Source organism: Trachurus trachurus (assembly GCF_905171665.1).
Source record: "Trachurus trachurus genome assembly, chromosome: 11".
Classification (NCBI taxonomy): Eukaryota; Metazoa; Chordata; class Actinopteri; order Carangiformes; family Carangidae; genus Trachurus; species Trachurus trachurus.
In genome coordinates this window covers 18,704,307-18,719,700 of record NC_139904.1, presented here as the reverse complement: position 1 = coordinate 18,719,700, position 15,394 = coordinate 18,704,307, and the positions used below count along the sequence as shown (strand labels likewise).

At 41.4% G+C, this 15,394-nt stretch overlaps 1 protein-coding gene across 1 annotated transcript; it reads right to left on the bottom strand.

Annotated features, from left to right (window-relative positions):
- Positions 1 to 357: 357 nt before the first annotated feature.
- On the bottom strand, positions 358 to 15,213 carry grinaa (glutamate receptor, ionotropic, N-methyl D-aspartate-associated protein 1a (glutamate binding)). The gene is made up of 7 exons (XM_083982241.1): positions 14,996 to 15,213; positions 5,487 to 5,827; positions 4,822 to 4,937; positions 4,491 to 4,691; positions 4,005 to 4,133; positions 3,513 to 3,656; positions 358 to 2,322 (listed from the first exon to the last, which is right to left on the bottom strand). The coding sequence occupies exons 2-7, from the start codon at positions 5,788 to 5,790 to the stop codon at positions 2,173 to 2,175; spliced, it is 1,044 nt and encodes a 347-aa protein (XP_083838367.1). The 5' UTR covers positions 5,791 to 5,827; positions 14,996 to 15,213; the 3' UTR covers positions 358 to 2,172.
- Between the last annotated feature and the right edge of the window lie 181 nt (positions 15,214 to 15,394).

The window sequence follows — 15,394 nt, the reverse complement described above, 5'->3', positions numbered from 1 at the left end:
TAGCTGACCTTCAACTTGTAACAAAAACATATACCGTAATCACACAAAAAATTGTTCTGGTTTTCTAAAGTGGGGTCAACTGAATCTCTAGCATGTGATTGAAAACTAGCAAAGAAAACAATAGCCTATATGTCTGAATTAACAATCTTGTCTCATAATTACACATTGTATTATTAATTAATTGGTTAATTGTACACTAATATAAATTGGGCCAATAAATTGGCCAGTCTCTGAAAAACACTATCAGAGTCATCAGATGTTACAACTCCATTATCTGATGTGCAGTTTCCTGTTAAAGCAGACCACATAGTAACACACAAAAACAACACACAAAGTAACCCTTTACATTGTATCAGTTTTAATGAAAAGCCAACAGCAGTGTAGAGGAGTGTGGTTCCACTTTAATTTAATGCAAATATACAATGCAAACAGACCTACAAAGCCCAAAACTTACTTCATCTATACACGTCAAACCACTAAGGAGTTCTATATACACATACACATTAGTTAGATACAAACACAAGAGTTAAAAAAAAAAAAGTCTAACAGGGCTGTCAAACAACACTGTGTCTCTCCAGCACAGGAGTACCTATACAGTGTGCATCAGCACATGCAAATGGGAGAACGAATCATGCAAAAAGGTGAAAAATCAAAACAGGAGTTACAGAATTAAAAAATGTTCACGTTAAATATGTATTTCAAGTTGTGTGATTGTGTGTAGTAATGTTTTGGCTTCCAGTGTGTATCGAATCCTACTTCCTGTTTGACTTTTTACTTCATGCCTCCAGCATTTTATGGTTCCCCAAATACGTCTTTGTAAATTTGAGTCTGAGTTTATTTTCCTCAACACCAGCTTTTCACAACTTCCAAGCAACCCTGCATTCACGTCAAGGTTAATAAACTGAGGTTAGGAGTACATCGTCCTTCAAGTTTGATTTCCATCTACTTCATATTAGCTTAGTCTTCAGATTAGATGAAGTTCTGAAATCTGGAGCACTTGGTTAAAAAAAGGTCAGAAATGCCAATACTTCATTTTCATTTTCACATTAGTTGTAACAAGAAAAAATAAATACAGCCCTAAAATGCCACTTCACGTTGATGACCACACAAAAGGAGATCAATGAAGACGATAAAAGACGGAAAAAATAAAATAAAACCAAAGAAGGTAAGGAAACGTCTTTGCTTTGGGATCATACAAATAATTTCAGAACAAAAATTTTCTTCCTTTTGAAAAGATATCACATAAGAATATATAGTTCATAAATATTAATTTATGTTCATCATATTTGTTATACACATCCAACGCTGATCTTCATCCTTACGCCACTGAAAGATTTTAATTACTGTACCGGGTCAGCAGAGTTCTGTTATCAGAGCACGTTTTTCCCACAAGGCAGCACATTCATATGAATCAACCCAGAATGCCCATCGGTGGCAGCGGGAGATTGGCATCATATACATGGATACATTGAACTATTTACAGCTGTGACAAGCAAGCTAGAGGTATACCCCTGGTAGTTCTAGAGAATTGTAACACATCTTTAGTTGTGTTTCCAATGTTGCCATGCAGATTTACTTTAACCAGAAGTTTGAAAAGGGAGCGATACATTTGGGGAAACAGACAGAGGGGAAAATTCCTCGCACTAACTTCTTCGCTTCAGGCAAAGCTGGTTTGCATCATTATTAAGTGCCACAGATAGCTTCCTCACCGCTCTTTTCCTGATTAATCTCTGCAGCAAGGCGAGGCAGAGCGCCAAGCACTCACAGGATCACACGTTTGTATGTGCCATGCACACAGTATGTGTCGTGCCAAAGTGGAAATTGGGAGGTGGGTAACGTCGACATAATGTAGCGTCTGTGTGAGTAGAAGCAGAGGACAGTTAGAGCAAGCAGAGCAGTCGAAATGAGGAAAAGACAGATCATCGCATTCTGTCAATAATGGCAACAACTGTATTCGATAAAGTGTCCCTCTCAGCTGAATATTATGACCGGCTCTAACTCCTCCACAGCCTTCTACCTGTTAAAAAAACACTTTGCATATGGTTTGAGAGGATGTAAAGAGTAAAAGCATGGGAAAAGTAAAAGGAGTGAGCGATCAAGGGAATGTTAGCAACATTTCACAATAGGGGGAGGTCGTCTCTGGCTCCCTGCTGTTCTCTTTTAGGTGCAGCCTCATTCGCGGGAGCGGCCCACAATAGCCAGGATGTAGAGGAAGATGTTGATGATGTCAGTGTAGAGGTTGAGGGCAGCGAAAATGTACTCTTCTGGACTCAGGGCCAGCTTCTTGTTACCCAGGAGAAGCTGAGTGTCCACAGCCAAAAACTGCAGAGAAGAACAAGAACGGCATAAGTCATTTGAAAGATATGTTTACAATTACAACGTAAACAATGTGACTATATATATGTAGATACTACAGGAGGAGGCAGAGACCAGTGGTTAGTTTTGGTTTCTGTTTAAATCTAATGGCTGATTGAATAAATTAGTTTTGAAATGATTCAGTGATTTCTGGCAACATGTCAGAGTCCGTGGACCAGATGGTTTTTGGGGAGGTGGTACAGATCATTGTCGAGTCCTTCTGACCTCAGTTTGTTTTGATATTACATGTTTTACCTGGTTTCGCTGTGTCCACTGCTATCCTTCGCCACACTGAGGGAGGTTTGTTTTGCCACACAGGCCGAATGAAAGGGGTGTGTCCCAGGGGAACGTGACGTACATGCATACCCTCTATTTGTACTTTGATTATTTTAATTTTACACTGTTTTTTTTAATTTCTACTCCACTACATCTCTGGCATATCTGACAGCTATAGTTAAAGATAAGACACACACATAATGTGTATAACAGATACTGTATTTTCAGAGACTTGACCAGTTGTTTCAAACCTTTTACTGGGTTGTTTTGTCATGTTTTAAATGTCTAAGTTGTTAGAAACATTGCCCTCATAAAAATCTCAGAGGTTTTTATACAAAAACTGTTTAAGGCCAAAGAGGATCCAGAAAGATTAGGGACATATTCACAAACTGAAATTAGATTTTTAGATTTTTTATAATTTTAACATCTAAGGTCTGAGTTCTTCTTGTTGACATTGATTTAACAGATGTTTTTGGCTGAGTTTGGCTCTCACAATGCATGATCATAAATGCAGAATTTAATAACAAAGTTTGTGTGCCACTTTCCTCTTGCTAAGCATGAATCCTTTTCTAGTTCAGTTTCTGCTTTCCTCCTCTAACATTCTGCAGATGTAATTATCCCTTATGAGCAGAATAAACTTCACTAGAAGGTGGAAAACTATCATTATGCCAATGATGACTGTCTACTAACTGTATCCAGACGACTGGATGCCATTACCACACAAATATCAAGTTACTGGAGACCGGAGGATCAGCTCATAGGTTACAAGTTTAAGGAACTCATCTGCCCTCGCTCAAGTAATGACGACTAAATGGTCACTACGGTGGTGCTAAAACACATTTACCAATATTTCAGGTTGACACTATGAATGTGAAACTTACGCAGGTGAAGAGCAGAGCCCCCAGTGAGGCGTAGACGATGTGCAGGATCCTGTGGCGGATGAAGATGCAGAGGATGGAGAAGAGCAACAGCACGATCAGGCAAACGAACAGCACGCCCCGACAGGAGGTGAAGTCATATTTGCTCTGTGGTAGAAAAAACAAAACAAGAGAAAAACACCTGTGATTAAACACTCCACTTTACATGACTAACAGCAATATTCAAATGCAGCCTTGATTATTCATGACGCTTAAAACTTGAGGTTTGAATATTTAATGTTTGACACCATTAACAAGCAGCAAGAGTTAGATACGCAAGATAAAGATACGCTTGGGTGTGTTCACACTTCGAACTGAACTTGTGATCAGATCAGCTGACACACATCTGAACAGAGCCTGTGGACAGTGTGTGTGATTGACAAGGTTGAGCATCGCCCTTACAACTCAAATAACGTACGACCAGAGGGGTTTGTTTGTGTGTGTGTGTGTACTGACCTGTAGTGAGAAGAGGACAACAGTGAAGCAGACCACTGCAGTGATGCCCACAGCCATGATGACGGTCTCTGTGTCGTAGAAGCTGGCGATCATTCCCACCATGTAGGAGAGGCTCAGGGTCAGGATGGACTGCAAGACACAGTAAGCACAAACAGCCAAATTAGTCATTACACACTTGCAATATCAACATTAATATCATTAAAATATGAAGGATAATATAATATGAATGTATGCATAGTGCATTAGAAATGTCACTGACTGTTGTGCAACATGGGGAAAAGACTCTTTTCTCACTTGTATAGCGTCACAGCTGCTGATTAACAACTTAATGTAGTGGGAATACAGGTTAAGAACTAACTTGATTCTGGGAGGCATCACTCCCTTATCATTGTACATTGACCCTCGCAGACTAAATGTGTGTACGTGCCACAAGTGATGACTCCCTTTATTTATCACGTAAACAAACTTTTACAACAGGTACTTTACCAGTGCGACCAAGTTCCAGGGGTGCTTGCGACGGAAGTCTCCACAGCAACTGAGGACGATTAGTGAGACGAAGAAGACTGCGTAGGACACGTAGTATGTCCACGGATTGCGTCGCACAAAGTTCTTGGCATCATCAACAAAGGTGAAGACGGCGACGAATGAAAAAGTGACCAGCAACTGCACTGTGAGAACCAAGAACACCTGACGGGAAAGAAAAACAAGGTGATTTTTAGAAATGAAGAATTTTGTTTTCTTGTTAGTCATAACTTCAAACCAGATATGCTTCTTTATTAGAAGCTATTTAATTTATTGGGCACAGTAGTGGACCTACTTTTCTGATAAAGGCTTGTCGGATGCTCTTATCTTCAAAGCCAGAGTTGGTGAACTCCTCATTATCGTAGTAAGATGGGGGCACATCACCATGGTAGCCAGGACTGCCGGCTGGCGCTGAAAACATAACAACAGCAAGGAATTCGATGTTAAAAACAATCAACTGGCAAAAAACTAGGATTGACAAATAGATGTGTGTCTGATGCACTCTGTGTGTCCTGTCGTATTGACCATCGCATTGATTGCCCTATTCATCTGTGTTAACGTTGATGTAAAGTGGAGTCAGCAATGTTGATTCTTGTTTGTTTGGATGAATTTGTGCCAGCATAGTTCCTCCAGCTTTCACATATCTTCAATGTCTAAATCCATTTACAGAGAATTTTTCCAGCCAGCCGCCCACTTTCAGATGGAAAACTGAGACGGCTCAACTGAGACGGGAGCGGAGAGGAGAAAGCTTTGGAAAAGTAATGAATGAACGCGACTTTAGCTGAGCGCATTGGATTTTTCTCCAACTAGTTAATGAAAATAAGGCACAAGGACACACAAGCCCCACTATTTGGCCAATTCACACTTTTTCACTTATGTGACACATTCAGGTGTCTATGGTGACTTAAAAAGATCAAAGTTTACTCTTTAACTGCCTAAACCTTTAGTTTAAATACTGACCTATGGGGTCTCCGGGAAAGCCTGGCTGTGGGGCTCCCTGCTGGTAAGGCCCCGGAGCATAGGCCCCCTGTGGATAGGGCATCTGAGGGTAAGGCATCTGAGGGTACGGACCAGGGGCGAAACCTTGGCCTGCTGGAGGGAAGCCCGGCTGCCCATAGCCAGCTGCAGGTGGGTACGGTCCCCCAGGGGCCTGGCTGTAGTTGGGAGGGGGCACGCCGAATCCTGGCTGAGGGGGCCCATAAACGTTGTTATGGAGTGGGTTGGTCTCACCCATACCAGGGTATCCACTCTTATCCTGGGACATGGTGTGAGGGAAGTCTCACTCTGGTGCAAGAAAAAACCTGTGAAAGGAAGAGAACCAGAATTATAAATAGTATTTTTTATATTAATGCAACATCCACATGTTTAAAAGGAAGTGGGATCTGTATTCGTATACATACAACTTCAATGTATTTATTGAGTTTCGAAAGTCTAAGAAAGAAGCAGGGCCAAAGCAATGACAGTACAACATTCAAGCCAAACTGGCACAAGACACAAACACTACATCTGCTTGATTAAAAAGGTGACAGGCAATCAAATAATGCAGCAGGAAGAGAAGACAGAGAGATGAAGTAGTGCTACATCACGTTGCCTTTCAGTTTGACAAGTTAAATTCAAGCTATATCGTAATTTTATGCTCTTCTTGATTCTGACAAAATAGGCTACATGTTTAATTCAAAGAAACACCCCAAAATGGGCAGTCTAGAAAACAAGGTGCCACCACAAGTATTCACGTCAAAAATTGTGAGAACAGAAATAAATGAACAAACCGTTCTGAGTTTTGAGTGCGTCTGATATCGACCGTCAATTTGGTTGATTATTGTGAAGTAATTGACTGTTAAATAATGTAATGTGTTGATTGAGTGAAAGACTGAGAAACAGCTGTATTGATCAACATCACAAAGCTGAGTATAGCCCTGAGCCTGCACATGTGAAAGAGAAATTCCTATTCTGATCTAATTACAAACAACCTCATTGCAACCTCAAATGGAACATTTGTGTTGTAGAAAGAAGAACAAAGAAGCTAATATCAAAACAGGAACCATAAGTTAAAGTCTAATAATGAATCTTTTGTATATCTTTTTGAAGATATGTTTTGTTTGTTTTTGAGTATCCTTGCTTTTTGGTGTCACATTGAACAAAACAATATGGTCAAACTGTGTCTATGCTACTAGAAACTTGCATCGAGGAGTCATGATGGAGAGGAAGAAATGATCCATACCATGGCTTCAATTAAAGAAAGATGATATAATGGTATAGCTGTAATGTCTTTAAATATCTTTCAACACAACATGGGTTTAAAATCTAGGAATAACATGGATTTGATACTCAAGTGCACAAGTGCCACTGCTTCCCAACACAGCAGCAGCACGTCTGTCACCAATATCAACAACATCAGGCAGGGCCACACAGGCCGGCTCAGCTGATTTTATTTTTTTCACTAAGAAAACCTAAAACAATGGTTATAAAGTGAGTTGTTTCCACACTTAAATCACATGTGTCTCTTTTTTCTTTAGAAATGATCTTATCGTTATGAAACTCTCCCAATATAAAAGGCTCAGCTCCAGGCCTCCAGGAGACATAGTGCAGTAATAATAACTGTGGATCCTTGTGAATTAGCCTGATGTCGGACTCGGAGGAAACCTACACAAGAAATCGCAGCCTACGTTCACACCGACATAAAACTGTCAGTCCCACACACCGTATGGCTGCACGGACTTAGCTAGCAGGAAACACGAAGCCGAGTCGGATGGCGCGAGAGAAACGAGGAGAGGGCAAACACACTGATGGTGCCGACAGTGTTACCATGGACGCAGGTGGTGCCTTGGTAACCGAATGTATTATTAATCTGCTTTGCTTCAGGAGGAGACCTGACATACTGGCCATTTACTGCAGTGAGTGTCCATCCCCCCTCCCGCCTCCCCCCACCACCAGGCCCCTGCAGAGCCCTGGTCAACAGGTCCCTGTGTGATTTACATTGCATTTATATCTATGATGCTAATGAGGCAGCAACATGCAAGACACAGGAGCTTCACACATGAAGACACGAATTCCTCTGCCTCAGATTTACAAGGTTGTTTACTGGGTTCAAAAGTGCCGTTTAGGTTTCAAACAAAGGCCTCCATTTCCCAGAGGAAGACTTTTGCTGAGCAGGACGGAAGCCAAAAGCCATTTCTCTAATTGCTGACTTCAGATGAAGAGATAGTGTGTGTGTGTGTGAGCATCGGAGTGGCTTTATAGTGCTGCATAGGTCTGTGCTATTCTTTTTCTACTACTAGATACAAGCAAAACACACTCTAAGGCTTCATAATGTTTCGTTCATAAAACACGGGCCGCTCAGAAAACAAACCATGTTTACATGCTCGCACTCACTCCATCCTTCTCTTTGCCTGTTTCCAGGCCACACTGAATTAACAGTGAGCGTTACGCAACACTGCTCCAGTTCTCCCTGGCAAACACATCCAGATTTCAGCATGCATTGCTCATGATCCCTGTCTATCCATCACTAGGACAGTGTAGTAGTGACGGACTGCAGACAAACATGGCGAGTGCTGGCTCTGCTCCGTACTGACAGTCTCCATTAAGATCATAACAGATTACAATCATTATCTGAGGAGCCAAATCCCTCACAGATTTCTGGATAACAATGGAGCAGGGCGGGTATACAGCGCACTCTTTTACTGAATTACTTGACAAATCCAACAATCTGTCAGTCAACCTTTGCACTGTGGCCATTATTGGTTTATCTAAAAGGAAATGATTCTCTTCAGCTGAACAGACAGTTAACACTCTCAGTCAACACTACTCAATAACTATAGGTTAGGTCAGACATGATGTCTGTCAAGAGGTGAAACTGAGTAGCCCAGCCCCCTGAACTAATCATGTGAAACACAGTCAAAGCATGTGATCCACCCCATGTCCAATGTCCAATGTCCATGTAAAGCGTTTAGGATGGAGCTCCAGCCTTGAAAGAATTAATCATCCGTGTTAGGACTGGGTGGGCTGACATCACATGTAACATGTAGGAAACAATAAACTGCTCTGGGTCAGCATGAATTCGCTGTTTGTCCATGTCCTAACCATAACCCTACAATGAAGATGAGCTCATTGCAGCTACACTCAGTTTATGATTGAAAAAAGACAGAGAGACAGAGAAAAGAAACTAATTCTGACATTTGAGAAGTTGTTGTAAGCTCATTATATATCTGAGATTTTGCTTATGAGAAATAAATAAAACAATTATAAGAATAGTAGCAGGTTATTTTTCTGCTGATTAGTCATTTCAGCTCTACTGTGCTCCCCTGTTATGTGCAAACTCTTTAAAACAAAAACTTCTTCAATAACTAATATTGTGAATTTTACATTTCAGGTTGCTCATTTTAAATTCAGTGTTTATAGCCTTTTGTTTGTGTTTCCAGTCAACAGGATGGGACACTAATGTCAGAAGTATGCATGAAATCAAACGACCACGGTTCAATTCAGTCCAGCGGTCGGGTCAGTACAGACGGCTTCTCTAGTCTGACAACACACTTCCTGGTGTGTTTTGAGACACCAACACATTTAGTTGCGAGAACTTGACTAAACTGTTGATTTGATCATGTCAGAATGAAACTGTTAAAAAAAAGAAAAAGCTTTACATAAAGACACACGGTAGAGAAAAAAAGACAGACATGTGAGAGAGGACATGTGGATGCGGTCAATTCAACAACCACAAATTTTTTTTTTTAGTGAGGAGTCAGTTTGAGGCACTCTTTGTGCAGCTTTACAAGCATTACATGGGAGATTTCAAATCCTCTTAGGAGAGACTAGGGGTGTAAGAAAATATCGATACGGCACAATATCGCGATATTTTGAACGGCGATACTGTATCGATACAAGGACGCCAAGTATCGATATTTTATTATATAAATTGAGATGAAAAAAAAAGGTGAAATTTATTTTTTTTGGTACTAAAGTTGTAGTTGCTTGTTCAGCCCAGTAGATGGCGTTGTTGGAGGCATCAGAGGAAGAGATCAGGAAAGCCCCATCATTGTTTAAATCAAACATAATGCACATGTTTTATAAAGTGTAGAATGTGCCACAGTGCGACCGACACCGACTGATACTCGTCCGTAGCAAAGCAAACCCCAGTGCAGTGTGCTGGATGAGCTCGGCTTTCTACGCCGTGGAGGACCAGGAGAGACCGGGGCTGCACCTGGTGCAACCCCGCCGAGGCATCACCTCAGGCGGCTTGTCAGATCACCTAAACGGGGCAAGCCAGGCTGCGTCTGTGCCGAGCTACATGCTAATCCACACACGCTAACAGCGCCTGCACTCATGCCACCAAGCGTCCGCTCCCTCGTCAACAACACGGATTACTGCAGACTGTTCACAGCTTCTCAGCGTAGCGGAGGAGCCGCTGTGTTCACGTTGTCACGGAAACCAGGTAGAACCGGAGCACCGCGAGGCTGCAGCCCAGCTGGAGGAGCTAATGCTACATGAGCTGACCATAGACTGTAGAGCCGACAGGCTCCGCTAGCCGCTAAGCTAACGGGAGCTGGTGTTGTTGTGGTGCGAGATGCCGCGGTAGGTTCCGCTCACTGCTCAGCACACGTGGAAATCCACAGCTGTTTGTTGTGTTTGTGTGACGGACGAGTGTCTCTCACTGCCAGTGTCTGTGTGTGACTGCAGTCTGTGTGACTGCAGCCTTTATTGCCAGACAGGACGTGGAAGCGCAGGAGTGTAAATATACAGCAGGTTATGTCAGTCTCAGATAATAAGGTTATTTCATTTTCAATTTAACATTTTTATTTAAATGTAAAACTACATATTTAATTTTATTTTTACTTGTAGGAGTGCAGCAATCTACATGTTTGTATTTAATTAATTTGAACTAGTATGAAATACAAACAATTTGTCAGATGCATATATTTGCCCATTTTGCATCAATACAAAAGATTGAAGTGAGGTAAACAGACTGAGAAGTTTGTCTTATTAGAAAACACAGATGTTAACAAAGTTTTCATTTGGTGATGAATTACTACTATCATTTAATGTAAATATAGGCCTACAACTCGAATTTTTAAAATGCATAATACATTCTTAGTTTTTCAGCGAACTATGTAATATCGCAATATATCGCACAATTTGGATATCGCAATATATCGCAATATATCGTATCGTGACCCAAGTATCGTGATACGTATCGTATCGTGAAGTCCTTGCCAATACACACCCCTAGGAGAGACGCCCCGACGCTGAGGATAAAGACAGTGCCACTATCCCCGGCTTGTGCTGATAGCTATCGCTGGGGGAATTAGGTTAAAGGGAGGGATTCAGTGGGCTCGCCAGAGAGCCACGTTAACACAATTAGGCAAGAACAATACCTCCAAAAACCCATATACAACATGCTACTTGCATGCCTGAGCAACACCAGGAAACACAGCGACAAAACAGGGAACAGCCACACAAAGCTGTGGGGCCTATAGAGAGGAGGCGGGTTACAGTACTGTATGTCTGGCAAAAACAAAAGTGAGAAATGTTGATCTTTAATGGCAGATGAAATAGAAAATCCCCACTTGTTTTGAAGATACAACTTTTTCTACAGAAAAAAACAACATCGAGCAGGACTTCACTAAGTGATATCGAAAATAAAATGCTGTTTCACAATGACGTGGACGACTCTGTTGGGCCAGATGTTTTGCATGCTTGTTGCCAGCTTCGATAACATCTTCAGTGCTTTTGTGAAGTTTTCACTCGCACCACCTGGCAGACATTAGATCCCACACTATGTTGTTGCTGTCAGCGCGGCTGCCAGCTAATGCAGCAGTCTGGAAAAGATATTTGTCACCGTGACACGGCGCATGAGTGGCAGCTCTGGCTTTGTCAAACCTGCAGACACCTAACGTTGTGACAGACGGGTGCAATTTGTGTAAGTTAGTATAGTGAGTCGACATACACCCCCCATCTGTGCAATTCTTTCCTATGCCTTACAACTACCAATACTGTATATAATGTTATTATATTCTTGTAAATAACTATATATATCTCTACAAATATTTTTAACTTCAAGAGCACCCCGCAATACCTGGAGTCACCTTTGTATCCACCACGAGCACTCGTATCCCCCCCCCCCCCTCCCCCCGCTTTTGAAAACTGTATATATTTACTGAAACATTTTGGTACATAACTATATGTTTGTCTTACATCGTTTTTATATTTATATATTTGCATATTCTTCTACTTTTTTTTTTACCGTGTATGTTACAAATGTTATTTCTCTCAGTGACAGAACAGGAGTAGTGCTTACACCAGCTTTAGTCCCTCATTAAAAGAACAAAATTAAATAAGTTTTCTCCTCCTCACCTTCTTGATCACTAGCTCAGAGATGGAATAATAGACTAATCACTCCTTATACTGTGTAAGCAGTTGGCAAATACCAAGAGATGGTGTTGGCAAGACAGCTTGGCTTTATTGCTCTTGTCTGGATAGTACAAGCCTACTGATCCTTGAAAATCCAAATCTTCCCAAACAGCACTGGTGTCAGCTAAACAGACTTATCCAAAGCGTCGTCAACTGTCGCCCCGACCCCGCTCCAATATTCCATCAACATTAAAACGTAATCAGCACACGGATGCTTTCTGCAGGATGAGGCAGTTATTTCCATGGTGGCGGTCAAGATGTGGGAGTTCTGGACTTTGATCATCAGGTCTATTTCACAGCCAGATGGTGACATAAAATTTGCTTACAATGGTTTTGCTATTACTTTCAAGATTAACAAACGATTGTTCATTCAAAAGCCCACACTCAACAAATCGATAAACTGCAACCACTAAATGTATAGGTAATCATGTCGATGTAAAGAGATACGATAAAGTGAATCACTTTGCTCCATCTGTCAGGGGAGAATATATGAATTTATGAACATCCTGCTCAGCTTTACTCCAGCCCAATTTACACCAATAACACTCAATACGTTTACATGCACAGCTTAATCCAGCTATGCTCAAAATTAATTTTGGCGTCTAATCTGACTTTTGTCATTGTCGAATAACTGACGGTGTCTTCCTCCTCAGGCGGCAATATGCGTCGGTTAATACGGCCCCCTGTCCTGTTGACTTTTTTGTCACCGAGTAAAAAACTGAATATAAACAACTTAATAAGATAATAAATTCTCAACTACAGTCCCCAAACAGACCCGCTGGTCTGGGCCAGGTTCGGGCTGAGAAAAGGATACAAATGACGGTCCACAGGCTTCCTTTCTCTCTCTCTCTCTCTCTCTCTCTCTCTTTTTTTTCATAAAATCCTCTCCCTAGTCGTGAAATCCACTGAATCAGCGATGACACCGTTTTTTCCCCTTTACTTGGCTGGGGTTGAGCATGTGCACATGCATTGTCCAGTTTCAGTCCGATTAAGGCGTATACATGCTGAAGAAAATTGATTTCCAATCGCATTATCTGGCTGTCTTAATCAGAGTTGGAGAACTCCAATATTAGTTGGACTAACGCGTTTACATGAACTTCAGTTGTCCAGTTATAGTTGGATTAAGACAATAATTCGTTTTTTCAAGTGTAATGTAAACGTACTGACTGTTGACCAGTGAATATAAACTTTTATAGGAGTGCTAAAGAAGGAGGTACGGGAATCTAGACTATAAATAGCAAGGGGCAGTTTTTGGCTAATGAAGACTGTGTGTGTGTGTGTGTGTGTGTGTGTGTGTGTGTGTGTGTGTGTGTGTGTGTGTGTGTGTGTGTGTGTGTGTGTGTGTGTGTGTGTGTGTGGATTATTCATGGAGATGCCCTCATGCTGTGATAGCAACAACACAAACATAGAAAAAGGGGTTCTGGTAATACAACTAGCATTTACATTGTTATTATACTATGATTAAAGTGTAATGATTTCCTGTGTTGTTGGCTGACAATAAACTAGTTTTGGTACTACAGAAAATTTCTGATTTTCTGATCAAATCAATATGGCTGATATGGTTTGGTGATGCAATGATTTTAAGTCTGAGTCGACAACAACTTGACCATTTGTGTCATGGTAGGTGTCACTACACCAGAGCTTTAGGCCAATGTGATGCCATATTGCAAGCAATGAGCAGTACTGCTTCAGGGCAACACTGTATGTTTATATGTCTTTTACGTCCACTTACATCTATCTGTCTAGTATGACAAAAACACGTGTTTCCTGTTTATTTTATCCACAAGCTGACAAAATAAAAACAATGTAGATTCAACTAATGATCACTTTTCTTCTGATTAGTTTCAAATGATTGGGTCGATAAAATGTTTCAGTGTTCAAACAGAGAAGCAGCAAATATCTATTCTAATACAGACACGAACAAGGTTAAAGCTATAATTAATTGTAAAATAAAATAAATAAAAATAAAATGCTATGTGCAGGATGAGGCAGTTATTAATCAATAATCTAATTTATCTTCAATCTAGTTGCAATTAAAGAAGTGAATCAATCAGATACAAGTTCGAGCTATCTTGATCAATTTCATGGGACAAGACCATGATAAAGGGTTTCACCTACATCACCAAGTTAAGAACATGAAAGTAGAAGTGAAACCAACCTACTAACTTACACCACCAAAATACACACTTCTGATATTTCCAACAGCATCCCCCCCGCTTAAATAGACCTCCCACTGAGAAAGCATCACGCGTTTTGATCATATATGTATTATTTTAATAAGATTATAGGTTATTTCACGGTTATAACAGGCGATAGGACACCAAAACAGAAGCATGAATGCACTATAATAAGTCTTTTTCAGGGCTGTACCTGCAGCGGGCGCACCTCCAGCTAGGCCTCACCACAGCGTTTATATCTATCGCTCTCTGGGCCTCAGCAGCAGCAGCAGCAGCGCAGATAAATGCGACACTGCGATGATCCGTTACATCAAACCAAACTCACAAAATATCACCCCACAAAGTCCCGAGCAAACCAAGGCCGACATTACAGCAGCATTTGGATAAAGCGGCGGTAAACAGGGCTCACATTTAAATTATAAATGTATATATATCCACAGCAGCTAGCTAGTCGCCATGATGGATCCCCCTCTGTGGGCTATTTGTTTTCTGTTTTTTTTTTTCTCTTTTTTCTTTTTGGGACGGGGACCATCACGCCGCACCCCCCAGTCCACACAGTGCTGAGCTGTCAGCTCCTTTCACAGCTCGACTACTTTCCTTTGTGCTTCACAGTGTCTGGATGTGAGCAGACGCGTGAACTCCGTCTGTTTTCTATGGTTTTCGCCCATTCATCCCTTTTATTTATTTTATTTTATAACGAGACGTGACAGTTGACTGAGACACAGGTGCTGCCGTTGGCCGTTGGCCGTTGCTAGCCAAGCGGAGCTCGTTGGCCGCGCAACCAGCTACATCTCAATTCATTGACTATAGTAAAAAAAAATATCTATACCAAGCAAAATGCACACACACACGCACGATTAACATCTTCCCAACAAGCTGTAACAGCCTTACCTGTAATATGTATTTAGAGAGAGGCTGCCGCCGACATAAAGTCTCCCTCCTCCTCCTCCGTGTGCTCAGAGCTGCTGGACAACTGGGTTGTTGCGAGCCGCTGACGTCACCACACGACGGGGGTCACGTGATTGGTGGGAATCTCCGGCCGTTACAAAATGACACAGTTCGTTGAAATAATGATGCAGTATTTTTTTTTCTCTTCTCTTTTCGTCCAACCGCTCTGAACGGGCCACGGAGGCGTGTAAGTAAATTCGCAGTGGAGATATTCAGATGAACCAGGAGAGTTCTGCGTGATGCAACTGTCACAGTCATGTGGTTTATTATCAGTGGTGTAAAGTACATTTATCTCAATGCTGTGCTAAAGAACGGTTTGAGATAGGCCTATTTACGACTTTA

Bases quoted from the DNA above. Each gene is read 5' to 3' on its own strand.
- grinaa (XM_083982241.1), bottom strand. From the start codon at position 5,790: ATGTCCCAGGATAAGAGTGGATACCCTGGTATGGGTGAGACCAACCCA. The intron at 4,692-4,821 runs GTAGGTCCACTA...CTTTCCCGTCAG, and splicing joins GACAAGCCTTTATCAGAAAA to GTGTTCTTGGTTCTCACAGT. The intron at 3,657-4,004 runs GTCAGTACACAC...TTTCTACCACAG, and splicing joins TTGTCCTCTTCTCACTACAG to AGCAAATATGACTTCACCTC.